The sequence below is a fragment of the Rhinolophus sinicus genome, chromosome 17 (genome assembly GCF_057876585.1).
Source record: "Rhinolophus sinicus isolate RSI-liver-muscle chromosome 17, RSI-T2T, whole genome shotgun sequence".
Classification (NCBI taxonomy): Eukaryota; Metazoa; Chordata; class Mammalia; order Chiroptera; family Rhinolophidae; genus Rhinolophus; species Rhinolophus sinicus.
This window is the reverse complement of record NC_142517.1, coordinates 67,447,171-67,463,322: the sequence shown is the minus strand read 5'-3', so window position 1 is coordinate 67,463,322 and position 16,152 is coordinate 67,447,171. Positions and strand designations below refer to the sequence as shown.

Here is a 16,152-nt window from a genome sequence, read left to right as displayed (position 1 = left end):
AAAAATGCCCATGGGAAGGGAGAAGTCTGTCTGACTTGGAAGAGAAGGCAAAGGTCAGTGGGACAAGTCTTCCCAACAGAAAACTCAATGACTTTTCCCTAAGCTCCAGTTCTTTTCAGGAAGAGGGAATTTATGTCTTAACACAAGTAAGACTGTTCCTCCAAGGCAAAACCTTCTGGTGAACAATGGCACAGAGGACATAATTCTGCAGTTGTGAAACCTAGGATCAGGTCTCCTTCTTCAGGAAGTGCCCTGGGTCAAGTCATTTCTGCGTTTTTAACTGCATATGGAGTCTAAGGATTTTCTTTGAGGAAGGGTGAAGTTTCATTTCGCGTACAAAGAACATTACATATATTAGCCATCCAGATTGATTGATGCATTTCATGCCTCTCAGTGTATTGTTTACAACCAGTGGGTTCTTTTCAGTGCAGGGTTTTAAGCTTTGATTAACAGTGGACAAGATACTTGAGGGGATTTGTAGCAATAGGATGAACTAACTTCCAGGAAGTCCCATGCTCAGATGCAATTGCTTGGTGACAATCCTCTGGCTCCTACCTTTTTCCTGACCTTTCTCCAAACTATGGTCTCCTCCATTCCTTGCATTGCTTAGAGACATTCTCAAGCCTATGAGATTTCTGAGGTCAATGTTTGCTGTGAAACAGGAGCCCGGACAAATTTTTAACATTTCCAGATCCTGCCAGAGATATATGCAAACACCACAATATTCAATATATGTTTAATTATGTTTAATATATGGTCCATTATATTAAAACTCAGGGAACAAATGGTGCTGACATGGCAAAGACATTCCTTTCAATGGAGAGTCACCTTCCATAAAACCAACACCTTGTCCTTATGATAGGGTGGAGACAATAAGAAATCTAGGTGTATGCTTAAAATCTGTGACATGCCACCAGGATCTGTTCCTGAAACTGATACTAAACTGAATTAACTCCTGTTACTTTTCTCTTCTTATATATCTTGAAATTAGACGCACTCCTCTAAAGCTTCCGCTTAAGGATGTAGCTGGTTCTTTGATAAATGGGCAATATTTATCATCAAGGATGATAAACTTTAATCCTGTACGAAGAAGACTAGACTGTTAGAGAAATCTCTGATTGTCAAAAATTGATGCTGCATAGGAGTATGGCTCACCGTCCCTACATTTTAGTAGCTACCTGTTCTATGCCCGGACCTGCCACAAATAACCAATCCCCAAGCTCAATTGTCTAAACTGCAAAATCATGAAAGAAGGCTGGTAATGAACTTCTAAAACAAACAATAGAATCCCCTAGAAGAGATTTTTAAAGAGCTGCTCATCAAGGAGATCATTACGTTCAAAGATGAGACTCATTACAAAGAGACTTCAGTTAATAAAATCTATCAAGAGAAATTGCAGATTTTCTTTCTTTCCGCCTCTCTTCCTCCTTCCCTCCCTCTCTTCCTTCCTTTATTCCTTCCTCCCTTTTTTCCTTCTTCGCTTCCTCTCTCTCTTCCTTTTTTTTGGTTTGCAGTTATGAAGTTTCTTGTTTTATATCACATGACAGCTGTTTTTCAGTTTCCAAAACTTGGTGAAGTACCATATTTGGCTCTGCTAAAATACTTTCAATTTATGACCTCAAAAATAATCCTCTGTCCTTTCATAAACTGAGCCACTTCCAATGCCTCCTATAGTCCAAGCGAAAGCAATGGTTGGTTTCCTGACAAAAATATCTACACACATAGAGACAGCTCTCTCTGCAAGCCCTTCCCTAAGGAAAATACTTCTGGTGTTGTGCTGATGCCAAGCTTTGTGGTACACATGCAACTTCTGTCTAGATTATTACAAGTTTCCCAGCTCTCTTGGTTAAGAAACTAAGTCGTATTTCAGTGTTAGTGGCAAGATGACTCTTGTACACGTAAACATCATATCCCCCACTGTATCTTTTTCAGGAGACTAGAAGCCAAAGTGAGCAGGGAAAGTGGAATATCATGCCATTCCTAGTGGCCTGGCCTCTGATAATGAACAATGGTGCTGCAAACACCATCAGTGGAACAGAAGGGAGATAATGTGGGCAACCAAATAAAGTATTGGCCTAAAACACTAGGACAAAAATCTGCAAATTAGCACAGGAGTGGATTCCTGTGTGTTATGGTCAGTGCTTTGTATTAGAGCTCCGACAGTATCTCTACAATATGAGCAGGGACCTAGGCATCTGTCCAATTTTCCTGCCTCTCTCCCTCTCACTATATTTTCTCTGAAATAGGAAACAATCTCTGCTCAGGGGAATCCATGGGGCAAATGCAGTGTTATTTGAAGATCAGGGAGGGGGCAAAACAGGGCTGCTTAGGATCTCCACGCGGCTCCTCATGCTTTAATTGGGAATTAACACTTGGAGGCCGTCCTGCTTCTGAGGATTTACTCAACACATGCTACTCACTCCTGCAGCAGGGCAGGACCAAGCTTGCAACAAGCCAGAAAAATCTATGAATCCCTGACTCATGGAACAAGAGTGAACTCAGAAACCTTCTCTCCTAGGTCACCTCATCCACGTCACTGATTCTGTCTACTGTTTGCTCACCCCATCAATAGTAGGCACTTGCATTTACAGTGATATTCTGAGTGACTCTCGACTGGGTTCTGCTAATTGGACGAGGAGGAATATGAGGTTCTGCCCTTAGAAGGGGCACAGCTTGGTTTGAATACACACTGATGTCATGTGACAGCCATGGATGGGGGGAGGGACTCTGCTCCTTGCCTCCTACACCACCATGTCCCCCAGCAACTTGTCACAGCCGCGTCTCACAATTACAATGCGGGACAGTATCTACAGCACGAGTCTATGTACACATGGACCATTCCCTTGGCATGCTTTAGAGAGAGACACACACGCTCACACACATGTACACCCACGTGAGAGCGAGAGACGTGAGCACGCACGCACAGTGGAGAAAATTAAAATGGCACTTCCTAGCATTTGCGGCATGACTAGTGCTAAGGGAGGGGGTGGGAGTGAAGAGAAGTGGTGGGGGTGGGGGAGGGGATAGAAGGGGAATGTCCGGGATGGATGAGGGGGAGATACAACACACGGGAGGGCGAGGACATAGTCTTAAAAGTTGGGGAGCTAGTGGAGGCAAGGAAGCCAGATAAAGGCTGAACACAGGACTCCAGCTTGGATTCCACTGATAGTCGGAAATGGCTACGAGTCAGCTCAAATGAAAAACAGAATAAAAAGATGATGGAACTATAAACACCAAAGGCAAGACCTTATTTTTTCTTTCCTTACAGATAAAAAAGGATGAAGGAAGGATAAAGTGTGTGTGTGGGGGGTTAATATCTATCTGGTGCTTCTTCACTTGTCTTATTTTTACAACATCTGGATGTCCTTACCATGATGTAGTCTTTACACAACATACATTTGCTTCGATATACACACATCCTGGTGGAACTTTTCCCACCCTGAATTATACTCAAATGTTTATTGAAGGACTTTAATATTATTTTAAATGTTGTATTTTTTTCCTTCATTTTCTTCTTTCCCCCTTTATTTATAAACACACAAAGTTGTGAAATAGTCTACCCCCATCTCTCTCTCTCTGTCTATCTTTCTCTCTCTCTCTGTATCCTGTGTGACGCATTTTTGTGTGTTTTTTTAAATTATTTTAAAATGTTTTTTCTATTAACATTTGCTGAGAAGGCAGAGCAGAGATGCTGCCAGCAGCCACAGTGGTACGGCCAGACTGATGGATCCGTTTATTCCTCTCACCGACCCAGGTCCTGTAGCACAAAAGAGAGAGAGAGAAAAGAGAATAGTTACATCTGGCCCACTCTGTTACGGCTGACGGCTGACAGTACCGGAGGTAAGACCAGGCCAGGTACCAGTGCCTCAAAGTTGGCGTGCTTACGTATAGCCCCAAAAGGGCTTGCCATCCTTCATAAATCCTTCTCCTTAAGTATAAGTATCTCAAGGGGTATCACTGGTTGAAACTCCTCTAAATACAAAGCACTCTCATCAGAGAAGGCCCGGCACTGGCTGTCACTGATGTGTCCGATGGAGGACCAGCCCCCGCTTGCACGCTCTGCTCTGCATAGGGATGCCAGAACTCATTAAGATTCCAAGCATTGGCGCGGGTCCTTCAGCAGACAGACACGGGCTCCTCCAGCCGATGCATCACAGCGTCTCCATCAATAAAACATGGAACCAATCTGTGACTCTCTTGTTTCTCAGGGGGGAAGCAGTAATTATTTATTGGCTATGGGGAGAGGAATTGTTTCAAAGTAATATGTATGACTGGGTGGCACCTTAGCTGGAAGGTGGAAAATAAGTCAACTCATTGTAGAGTCTTAAGAGGCAGCAGGGGATCATCTGGTGTAAACTCTTTATTTGACACATTAAAAATCAAAAGCAAAGGCAACCAAAACAACAAAAACGAAGACAAACAAACAAGCCCAGAGAGGTTAAGAGGCAGGTCCAAACTGAGACTTGAACTTGCCCAGAATTCAACATGGAGTGGCTGTCTGTGTGTTGCCCACTGCCACCCTAGTTTTCCTCATGTGGACACGACTTGGCGTATAGGGGTATAGATCCAAGAGGGAGGTTGAAATAGAGAGGAAAGTGGAAAAGGGATCTGTGTGTTGACAGAAAGAGAAGGATTGGGGCAAAAAATGTAGATCTGAAGAGCTTGTCTCCTATGCCTTTGCTTGTTCCATTTTCTCCTTTTGTATAATTCTACTCATATCGATCCATTAAAAGAAGAAAATAATTAGTAATTTTCACAAAAAAGACTTTATGATTTAAGGTTGAATGCTTAGATGATGACGTTCAAAAGAGAGATCAGGGTGATTGTAATTATAGGTCACTGAAGTTTTGGGGGCACACATACAGATTAATGTGTGTGAATGAGTGTGTGTGTGTGTGTGTGTGTGTGTGTGTGTGTGCATGTGTGCGTGTGCGTGTGTGTGTGTTTAAACCTATGATGGTTTGCAAGTACAACAGAAGCATCCTTTGGTATGTGAATGTTGCCAAAATTGTCAACAAATAACAGGAAAAATGTTGAATTCAAGAATGTTCTCCTAAACGATGTTTTATGTAAATAGTAAGAGCTACAACCAAATGAAACCAACACACAATTATGTAGCTGTTAGTACAGTGTGCTGTTATAAACACTTTACAAATAGAAGCATACAAACAACCATGCTACGAGGCAGGTACTGCAATGAGCCCCGGTTTACAGTAAAGTAACAGAGGCAGAGAGAGGTTAAATCGAGTGCACAAGTTTATAGAGCTAGTAAGTAGAGGAACTCGGATTTTGACCCAGGGTGCTGGATCCAGAGTTTTTGCCTGTCACTACTGCACAGTGAAGTTACCCATTGAAGGGCTGCCAATGAGTCTCTTATTGAACACTGGGCAAAATAAATTTGGGTTTGTTTAAAACAATAGCTAGAACAAATAAAACAACTTGAAGGCATTCATTATCTTTAAAAAATGTTTTTGGGGCGGCCAGATGGCTCAGTTGGTTGGAGCACAATCTCTGAACAACAGGGTTGCAGGTTCGATTCCCACATGGGCCACTGAGCTGTGCCCTCCACTAGATTGAAGTCAACGAGCTGCAGCTGAGCTTCTGGAGGGGCAGCCTGATGGCTCAACTGGTTAGAGCCCGAGATCTCAACAAGGTTGCCAGTTCAATTCCCACATTGGATGGTGGGCTGCACCCCCTGCAACCAAAGATTGAAAATGGCGACTGGACTTGGAGTTGAGCTGTGCCCTCCACAACTAGATTGAAGGACAATGACTTGGAGCTGATGGGTCCTGGAGAAACACACTATTCCCCAATAAAAAAAAATTTTTAAAAATATTTTCCATAGTCCGTAGACTATTTTGATTAGATGCCTTCTTGAGGATATTAAAAATATTTCTTAATATAAAAATATGAATATATACAAACTTCAAACAGCATATAGTGTAAAATGAGCTTCATTATATGTAAAGCTCTGGAAATACAGATTAAGAATTTAAATATTCAATCAATTTGAATTTCTGAATGGCTATAAAATCATATTAATAAAAAGGCAATTTCGCTACCTTCAGGTTCATGCCTTCATGAGGAATTAAGGTTCAAGAAGATCATGAATCCTACATAAGGCACCTGATTAGTAATTGTGGACCAGGCACTAGAATCCAGGTGTTCGGAGTCTTAGCTCAATGGCCCTTCTAATCCACCCTTTCTTTGTCCCCCACCCCTGCCTTTTTTGGCATTTTGGGACCTTTAAGCTCTTTTAATGGCAGCTTCCCAGGGCTTCTGGCCTGCTGGCCATGTGATTCCCTATCATTTGAGGTCCTCTATATGCTTTAGATGGTATGGGCTCTGTGGCACATTTTTTGAATTAGTGTGTCAGCGAAGCTTCTGAAACAGAGAAAGACTACACGCAAATTGAAGCCATACAGTGTTAAGCAAAATTGATTTTTGTTTTGCTCTAGGGATACTGTGAAACAGAAGGTTTTCAGAAAGAGTCTAATTCTACCTATTTCCTTTTTCCGGTGTTTCCCCGAAAATAAGACCCAGCCGGACAATCAGCTCTAATGCATCTTTTGGAGGAAAAATTAATATAAGGCCCGGTATTATATTATACCCAGTGTTATAGTAAAATAAGACCAGGTCTTATATTAATTTTTGCTCCAAAAGACGCTTTAGAGCTGATTGTCCGGCTAGGTCTTATTTTCGGGGAAACAGGGTCTCATTTTTAGTGCTGGGACAGGCTAGATTTTCTTTCAGACATCTTGAAGTTGACTGGTGCCTGGGGAAGTCTAAAAAGCTTAGTAGTCTTATCATTTTCTTTGGGGGGCAGTAAATACTGAAAAAGCAAAAATTTTATCATAGAAAAATACATACATATGAAGCTAAACATGTTCAATATATAACATTCTTGCTAATGTATGTATACACATATATGTATACATAGACACAAAGCAAATACATGTTATATGCATACTCAGAAACGCATGATATACACAAGTATTATTGCTTTGTTCATACACATAATTGAGAATTACTTTCTATTACTTTTACATGCTAGTCTGTTTTACACATAGGGAATCCCAGTATATGATTGTGTTAATAATCTTTAACTTTATCCTTAATAGAATTATTATATATTTGAAGTGCATTTCATGGCTCTGTTAAGGATATTTTCATCTCTATGAATTACTATTTATTAAGTGCTCTCATATAAGCTATTTGATGTGCTTATAGGACTTGCACTTTTCACAATTGGTTCTGAGAGTAAACAGTCTTGAAAAAATGCAAGGGTGATAGTTGGGAAATGAGCACAAGTGTGTATGCAATTATAGTTACATATACATGACTGCGTAGAGACTACTTCAGTTAATGGCCATTTCAGGGAAAAATAATCAGCAAAATCATTAATTATATCTTGGTTCATACTTATGAAATTTCTGCTTATTTGTGGAAATGCAAATGATAAATCTTATTTTCCACAGCAGATGGCCAGGCCCAGCAAGTGCTTTTATATACTGACAGATATAATGAAAGCAAGAGTCGGCAAACATAAATTAGCCTTAAGAATAGATGGGCAGATAGAACCACAACTCAGAAATTGCTACATGTTTTTTATGTAACAGATAAAATCCATATCTTGGTCTTTCTATATGTGTGTGTGCACACACTTATACACATGGTATCTAGTAAACATTCAATAAATGGTGGCATCATCGTTATTAACTACAGCTGGCTAGATTACAGAAATGCACAAAATACCTCAACCAAAGGCACTGGTTTATGAATTGGGTCAAGGCTTTTCACGTTTGACCTGAAGGGGCAAAATTCAGCTGCAGCAAGATTGGAAATCTTGAGTCAACACACGTGAGGCTGTATCATGGTAAATGCTGGACTGCCCTTTGTCATGACAGTGCTTAAAAAGGGGTTTTGTGATTAAGGACAAGATTGATGAAACATCCTGAAATTGCGGAATACGAGAATTTTTTGGCAGTCTCTACACTACAAATCTAATTTAGGATGTGGAGCCAATTGATTAAACTTTCCGTAAAATCTCTAAGAAAAGACAAGTAATTTTCAACACCTGCTTTAGAGAGCACGCGCTTAGAGACACTTTGTGATTCAAACCTGGCCAATACATTTCTGTTGCTTCTCCTGAGCACTTAGGGCCCATTTCCTGGATTGGGGACTAAATTTATTCAAAATAATCATTAGTCACACCCTTAGTGATCCTTAGGCGTTCTTTTCAGATACTAAGGAATAGAGGCCCATCGTAATTTTATTCAGCCATACAACAAAAGAAGAAAGACCAGGAAAGTTTAAGTTTGAATTCTTTTTAGAATTACCAAGGGCTGACTGACTGAAAATAAAACAAAAACCTAAATAATATACAAAACAATTGTTAAGTGAAGGAAAAAAATAATCTCCAACCAAATCTTAGATATTATCTAGATGCCCAGACTAAGGCACATACCTGTCTTGAGAACGCATGTTTAAGGGAAACCTGATAAAACTGACTTTGGCGCCACCTACTGTCCATTTTCAGCAAGTACCGTTTGCTCTGCGTGAATGAATTGAGGATTAAATCCTGTACTATAATCTCCAGGCTGGAGTAGATTAGAAGACGAAATATATTGATTTCTTTGAGCATTGTGTCTTAGAATTAAATTCGGGATACTCTTACATAATTACGTATGTAATTCTCTCCCCTTTCTATAGAGTGAGTATTGCTTAAGGCTGAAGTATTCTCACAGTAAAGTTGTAATTATCACATTTTTTCATCAAAACAGCATCACATATTTTGGCATGCAATCTTCTGAAATTTTAGGCCAATACTTAGAATTCCTTTGGGAGACACTAGGAATTTATCTGAATGGTCTTTGAAACAAAACAAAACAACCAAATCAAACAAACAAACAAGACCCTACGCCCTGTTTCTCCATTCATACCAAAGCCCTGAGGTATATGCTCCATTACTACTAGCCATTTAAAATTCCAATATAATTGATAATTATAGTACCGGGGAGAGAAGAAGGGCTGAAGAGAACAGCAATTTATACCTTCTTGCCCCAAATGATCTTGGTCCTATGTACATATTTCTGATTGCGTCTTCTCTGCGGCCCTCTGTGAGGGCTTGCTAGAGCTGGCCATAAAATGCTGGCCCTTTCCTGAGAGTCAGCAACAAAACATCCATAATCTCTGTGGCTCTTGGTCACTGGTGGAGTCTACATCCCACAAGAACAGGTTTCCACTATTGACAATGATCTTGGTTGTCTCATCTCCTTTGAGGTTCAAAGAAGACATCTTCATATGAGACAATTACCGATCCAAGATGGGTGGCTACGAGGGTAGTGTCTGGCCACCCAGGTTCCTCTGTGGCTGTGGTCTGGAGACAGTCACTGTTAGGGATTTCTGTGGGCCTTACAAAGAGGGCACCCTAGAATTGGTGTTGGCATCTTAGGATCCATTTCATGAAGCTTTGACCTGATGTCACCGTCTTTGTAGGGAAAAGTATGTGAATTACATGCTACATGGCTGGCACAAAAGGGCAATTCCTGGGAGATCCCAGCAGCCTAGGTGTGCTACGGCAGGCTGAAGACCTGGGAGAACGCGGAGGCAGGAGGGAGTATTAAATGCTCAAATGTTTCATTTTAGGAGACCCTGCTCTAGTTTCCTTAGCAAATGTATCTACTTGAATAGCCAACAATGGGTGGTAAAGTAGGCTCTATATCTATTCTGAGAGCCCTGTCACTGAGAAGTGAATATTTTAAAAAATGCAGCTCTACAAGACTTAACCAGAGATGCTTAAGATAAGGAATGTGTGTGTGTGTGTGTGTGTGTGTGTGTGTGTGTGTGTGTGTGTGTGTGGTAACTTGCTCAGTCCCAGAGATTTAAAAATAAGTAACCGTCTAAAGCAATATAGTAGTCATGGGTTGGCCCAGAAGATTTCTGAGACAAAGAAGTTCACAATTTTCGGAAAAATAGTAGCAAATGTGTTAAGGAAATTATTATCACAAATTGTTGAGATGAAATAAACTCCATGGTATAAGACCCCGACACATTACTGTGAAATTTTAATTTTAACATATAAAAGGTAATCAGAAATAAGAACCATACCTTTTTGCTTGAAGTGCACGGTGGTGCCAATTTCTAAAAAAGAAACATTTAGCAAAACAAAAACAGACAAAAAATTCTTTATCAATTGAGAATAAACACAAAGGGAGTCTGGTACTCTCCACTGGAAAGAGAATGAGAGAAACAGAGGAAAGAGCATTCTAATAGGAACACATATTGGTAGAGATTGAAAGAAAGGCACATGGAAAGAGAGTGTTTTGTTGGAACAAATGTTGTGCAGCTGGAGGTGGCAAAATCAATTTGCAACTACAAATACTTGATGTTACATGTGTGTAGACATGTATAAGAACTCTGAGTATGGCATGCAAAAGAACTCTTGACTGCAATTTAGTGGAATGATAGAATGAGTCTGGCTCCCGACACCAGCCTACCATTTTGCCCCTGGTTTGCTACACTCAAGCCGATTGACCTTCTTGCTTTTCATCTAACATGCTAAATCCATTCCAACTTTAAAACTATTGCACTTGTTGTTTCATCTGCTTGGAAAGTTTTTTCCCCAGATCTTTGAATGGCTCACTTAGTCACTTTATTCAGATTTCTGCTAAGATATTATCAACCCAGGAAGGACTGCCCATCACCTTATCAAAAATGGTACCCTCTGTTACTTTCTAGTCCTCTATGCTGATTTACTAATATTAATAGCACTTGGCATCATGTTACACATTTACTTGCTTGCTTATTTAGTTTATCTTCTACATTAGAATATGTGCTTCAGAGGTAGCAACAGTGTATATGTCTTATCAACCATTATATTCCTGGTGCCTAGATTAGAGCCTGGCATGCAGTAGGTGTTCACTAAATATGTGTTGATCATATAAATAAATCTCAGGATTAGAAGAGCTCATATAGGTCAAATACTGTACTCTCTTTTAAACATCCTTATCAATTAAACCATAATATTTTTAGATTTTTAGAAGTAAACATGGAAAATTTCTGTAGGATACCACTCTGAATCTCAGGACCAAGTGAATGGTTGGTCAGATATAGGAGCCCAAACCATGGCTGTGGGGTATGGACCTTTTTCCTCCTTGCATCCTTGGATAACATGCTTTCATTAAGGAAGTAAAGTGACTGGACTCTGAAGCCAAAGAGAGCCTTTTGAATTAGACATCTAATCATCTCACTGTCCTGCTTGAAACTTGTTAACGCTTTCTTATGGCTTCCAGGATAAACAGCAAAATTCTTAGCACGGCTTCTGTGACTCTGCACCTCACCTCTCCAGCTTTATCAATGTTTATTATCTCTGCATTCCAGCCCAGAAGCCTTCCTTTATTCTCCATGGTATCGCAGGGCCTACGGCCCAAAGATAGCTGTACTAGAAATTCCACTCAGCCTTCAGAATTCAGTTATAACTTCCACAGGAAAGTGCGTCTCCTTGGTACAATTAAGTCCCTTTATGATAAGCTCTGCTCTCTTCTGTAACACTCATCTCAGTTTCAATTTCAAATACATTTGTCTGAAGTTTTGGTTAATGCTTGTCTTCACTACTGGACTGAGAGTTCTATGCAAGCAGAGGCTATGTCTGTTACTGTTCCCTGTTGCAGGCCAGCCAATGCATGAAGGCAATCTGAATGCTCAATAAGCCAAAATGGAAGATTTAGGATCGTTGAAATACGAGAAAAGTAAATATATGCCAAGCATTCTCCTAACAGTGGGTCTGAGACTCTGTTCTTTATTCTCTGATTGAGCACAGAATCAGATCTGCAAAGTTTCTGAGGTCCAGTGCAACCGATTCCTCTCAACTCTTGTAGATTGTTCTACAAGAGTTGAGAGGAGGAAGTCACAAATAGAAGCCCTCCAATAGCACGCTGATGTTTTCTGGCATTCTTACAATGGCCATAAGAAGAGCAGCACTGTTCTGGTCTGAAGTCCTGAAAATGTTTAGCTATCACTCAGCATTAGCAAAACGGGTGTCAGCCAGGCTATGCATAAGAGCAAGCTGTGTCTACATGTAAGGACAGTTTCCCTGCACTGGTCAGATGTGGGGGGCAGAGGCAGTTCTGTATGAATGTTCTTTTGTATCAGGATTACTGATGGACCTCCAGGTACACTTCTGAAGATGCTCAAAGTCATCAGCACCTGCTCTTCTCTTCTTGAAGAGCTCGTCCACTACTTGCAGAAATAACGGAAGTCTTCTCTGTAAAAGTCCATACAGAAGAATGGAGGGAGAATTCTGCTCCTCTCTCAGCAGAAGCCAGCAACTAATGTCACACTCACCCCAGAAGTGAAGCCAGGTTCTATCAAAGTATAAAACACCAGTCTCTACCTGTTGACTACACTGATGTTTCAATTGTGTATTAAACATACTGCCACTTGTTTTCTTGTACAATACTTGCTCTGACTTTTCTTGAAATCAACACGTTGCTTTAAAAATGGTTGAAACGGCACTATAGAGAATGTGCTCATCATAATATGAGGAAACTGAGGCCCGGAGAGGCTAATCAATTACCCAAGGTCACACAGCAGGAGACAGAGCCGAGACTGAAATTCAGAGTTCCCAGTTCTCCAGGTAGAACCTTGTTCATTATTCCCCAATACACCTCTGGTATTTTTATGAAAGCAAGGTTATATAACGATAGCCTATATAACTCTAGGGTTACACCTGGCACGTTGAAGTGCTTCAGTATCGACTGCAGAGAGTTTGGCTCTGCCCTGGTGTGAAGTGCAACTTCCCTTCTTTCTTCAGTTAAGCCTGTTGGCTTATCATTATTTAGAATTTATAAGGGCCCCTTAAGGTCATAGAGTGGTGCCCTTCACCCAAAGGGGCTTGGATCCATGATGGGACCATCTTCATGTAAAGAACTCCTGGTTTCCTCTGCTCCATAGACCTCATGGGAATAATTGCAAGCAATTGTTCAGGAAACTGGGCAGACAGGAAGACCAATGATCCTGCTTAAGTTAGGAAAAAATCACTTAACTTCTCTTTGCCTCAGTTTCATCATCTGTAAAATCAATTTAATTAACATGCTCCTTATAAATCTGTGCTAGCTATTAGATACATTAATTATCATACTGTACTTAGAATGCTGCCAGACACATAGCAAGTGTTCAATAAATAAGAGTCAGATTTATGGTAAAATACCTTCTAGCGATGACTATCAGTGAAAGTTCAGTGGGAAAAGAGAAAAATATATCTTAACAAGTAAGGCATGGCAGTGTAGGTTCAAAGAATAAAGTTTAAAACAATAAAATAAATCTACTGCAACAATACAGGTAAACAAAACATTGAGAGAAGCTAGCACATTGAAGTGACAGGGAAGCAGATTGAAGAGGTGGCATTTTGGTCAGGAGAAAACTAGCAATGTGCCTGGGTTAACCAGTTACTGGCACAGGCTTGAGGAAGAGTCTCTGTTCTAGACGGACTTTAGAGAACACAACCTCCCCTACTAATCAATTATAAAGAGCTCCTTAAAAGAAGGATTTAAAAGTATTGCCAAAATATTATACTATGTAAATAAAAGATTACAAAAATTCATATGAAATATACATTTATTTGGAATATCTTTAAAAAGCAAACTAGTTTACCACTTAAATTTTAGGAAGCCCTCCTTATTGCAATAAATGAAACGGTTTGTGAAATATTAATGATCTTAACACTTGGAATCCCGTTTGTCTTTAGAAAAAGAAAATTGAGATATTATTTTGTACTATTATTTCCTACTATTCCCTCTTCTGTTGGAATTGAACATTCTCTTTTGAGGAGCAAAATCTGGAATTATTAGTATTTTGAGCCTGGCTCTTTGAAAAGCTGGTTGTGTGCTGCCATCTTGTGGTAATTCTAAGACATGGTCCTATATGCTGTCTAAAGTAATCACCTTTGTCCACCAGGTGGCAATAATGGGAACAATAAAAATGTTCAAGGCCTGAAATGTTACTCTCTAAAAAGGAGTCTTTCCTATTCTTACAGACGAGAAAAAAAAAATTTCTTTTGATCCTTAACAACTAAAAATTATTCTTCCTTTTCTAATGTGAAGGTGATCTCAAGTTCTTGAGAGAATCCTGCCTTGCCAGTGATATTATTTCTGTAGGCATTCTCTGAACACACTCATTAGAGCATACCTGAAACGTATGATATTTATGCCTTTAAGGAAAACTTCTTTCCACATATTTATTTTGCTTTAGCAAATACACTTAGCAAGTAAGCATGGCAGTGCAGGTCCAAAGAATAAAATAAAAAGATAAATCTACTGCAGCAATACAATGGGTTAAACTTTGGAGGAGTCTAGCACAGCGAAAGCTCTAGCATTCTCTGGAAACATTATTGTCATATGCCTGGATCTCAGCTCCTAATGAGGGGGTACAGGAGGTAATGGGGGAAATAATTTAATACTAGAAAAGGCAAATTTATTTATGCTAATCTGTCTTTGACTTTTGACTTTCAGATTCTTTATACCCAGCCATGTTAGACTAACCTGAATCAAAAAGAGCTAAGTCTGCCTCTCTCATTGGCACAGACAATGTCTTCACTACTTTAGACTCAGCTCACTACCACGTTTCCCCAAAAATAAGACCTAGCCGGATAATCAGTTCTAATGCGTCTTTTGGTATTATTATCATATCATATATATGATATGATATGATATGATATCATATCATATTACATTATATTACCTGGTCTTATAGTAAAATAAGACCAGGTCTTATATTAATTTTAGCTCCAAAAGATGCATTAGAGCTGATTGTCCAGCTAGGTCTTATTTTCGGGGAAACTCGATATTTCTCTAGCACAGACTAAGTGTCCAATAGATTTGCTGAATAATTGAGTGCATGAATGAATGACTGAGTGAATGAATTAATTAAAGCAAGGGTGTCCAAACTTTTTTCAACGTTTTTCACCAAGGGCCATATGCGGTAAAATACACAAACGGTCAGGCCACTCACTGGAGGTGAAGTACGTATTGCCTCACCTGGTTTATTTAAGTAAACTAAATATATTTTTGGAATTTGCTGCGGGCCAATTATAGGCCGCAGTTGGCCCGCGGGCCGCAGTTTGGACACCCATGAATTAAAGCCTCAAGAGCTGTCCTACCTAATATTCTAGGCAAGGGGAGATTCTATTCTCCTTTTGGAACCACCACAACTTAATGCCACGACAAAATTATTGTTGGGGATTCAGTCATTTGAAGAGCCATAAGGAGCTAGGAGGCCCTTTCATCAGTCCCCAAATCCTAGCAGGTAGAAAATTTTCTGGAGGGCAGATGAGTTTTATTTCAGAATACCCGCATGACTATTGAAAATTTAAACCTTAGAAAATAAAAATCCAAGCTTCTTTTCTGTTCAAAGGCCAGAAGATTTTTTCTTTCTCTTACCTCTCATCTCCTATTATGTGGTATGATTAAGTCTCTCTCTCTCTGTCTCTCCGTCTGTCTGTCTGTCTCTCTCTCCAGAAATTAAAGTGAGTGTTGTGAAGATGAGAGATGCTTCATTAGAAACTCTAGAGTTTACTGTTTGGTAACTCTTTTATCACCTGAGGGAGTTTTCACATCTATGTTTATGAACAATTTTGGCATTTTGCCTTTTTGAGTTCTATCTGGGAGAGGAGATGAGGGTACAACAAACCCGTAGGAGAATAACTGATTTTCAGTGCTTTGACTCTTAACCCTTGACAACTTCCCTCTAATTCTCTGCTTGTAAGCATTCATTCCCATCCACATGTAGGATATGTAGAGTTTGGGGGTTTAAATTGTTTGCATAGCTTTTCTAACTCCAGGGTGTTTATTTGAAAACACATAGCTCATTTTTTAACCTCTTACAGCCATTTGAGCAAGGAAACATTCTCTCTTTTGCTGTGTACGGCATAACTCTTTCTATAAGGCCAGGCTTCTAATGTGCCACAGGTTTTGAAAATGACATATTAGAGAACTAAAATAGTTAATGGCACTTTTTTCCCCCCTCTGGGCCAGAATTAGTAAGAGTACATGTTTAGGGGAGAGGGAGGGTCCAAATTCAATAGAGGTTTTATCCTCCAGTTACCTGGAAAAAGTGAGAGAGGGATGAGGTTACATCATTAAGACATTTAATAAA

General features: G+C 39.9%; 1 protein-coding gene across 2 annotated transcripts in view; it reads right to left on the bottom strand.

Annotated features, from left to right (window-relative positions):
- Positions 1 to 1,420: 1,420 nt before the first annotated feature.
- Positions 1,421 to 16,152, bottom strand: part of LSAMP (limbic system associated membrane protein) — a 591,338-nt gene continuing 576,606 nt past the window's right edge. The window contains exons 8-9 of one of the 2 annotated variants that reach the window (XM_019734849.3): positions 10,111 to 10,143; positions 3,522 to 3,757 (exon numbers count right to left, since the gene is read on the bottom strand). In XM_019734849.3, coding sequence (XP_019590408.1) covers positions 3,660 to 3,757; positions 10,111 to 10,143 — 131 coding nt within the window. In that variant the 3' untranslated portion in view covers positions 3,522 to 3,659. Of the gene's footprint in view, positions 3,758 to 10,110; positions 10,144 to 16,152 lie in introns of both variants that reach the window. The other variant, XM_019734850.3, reaches the window with a different exon arrangement.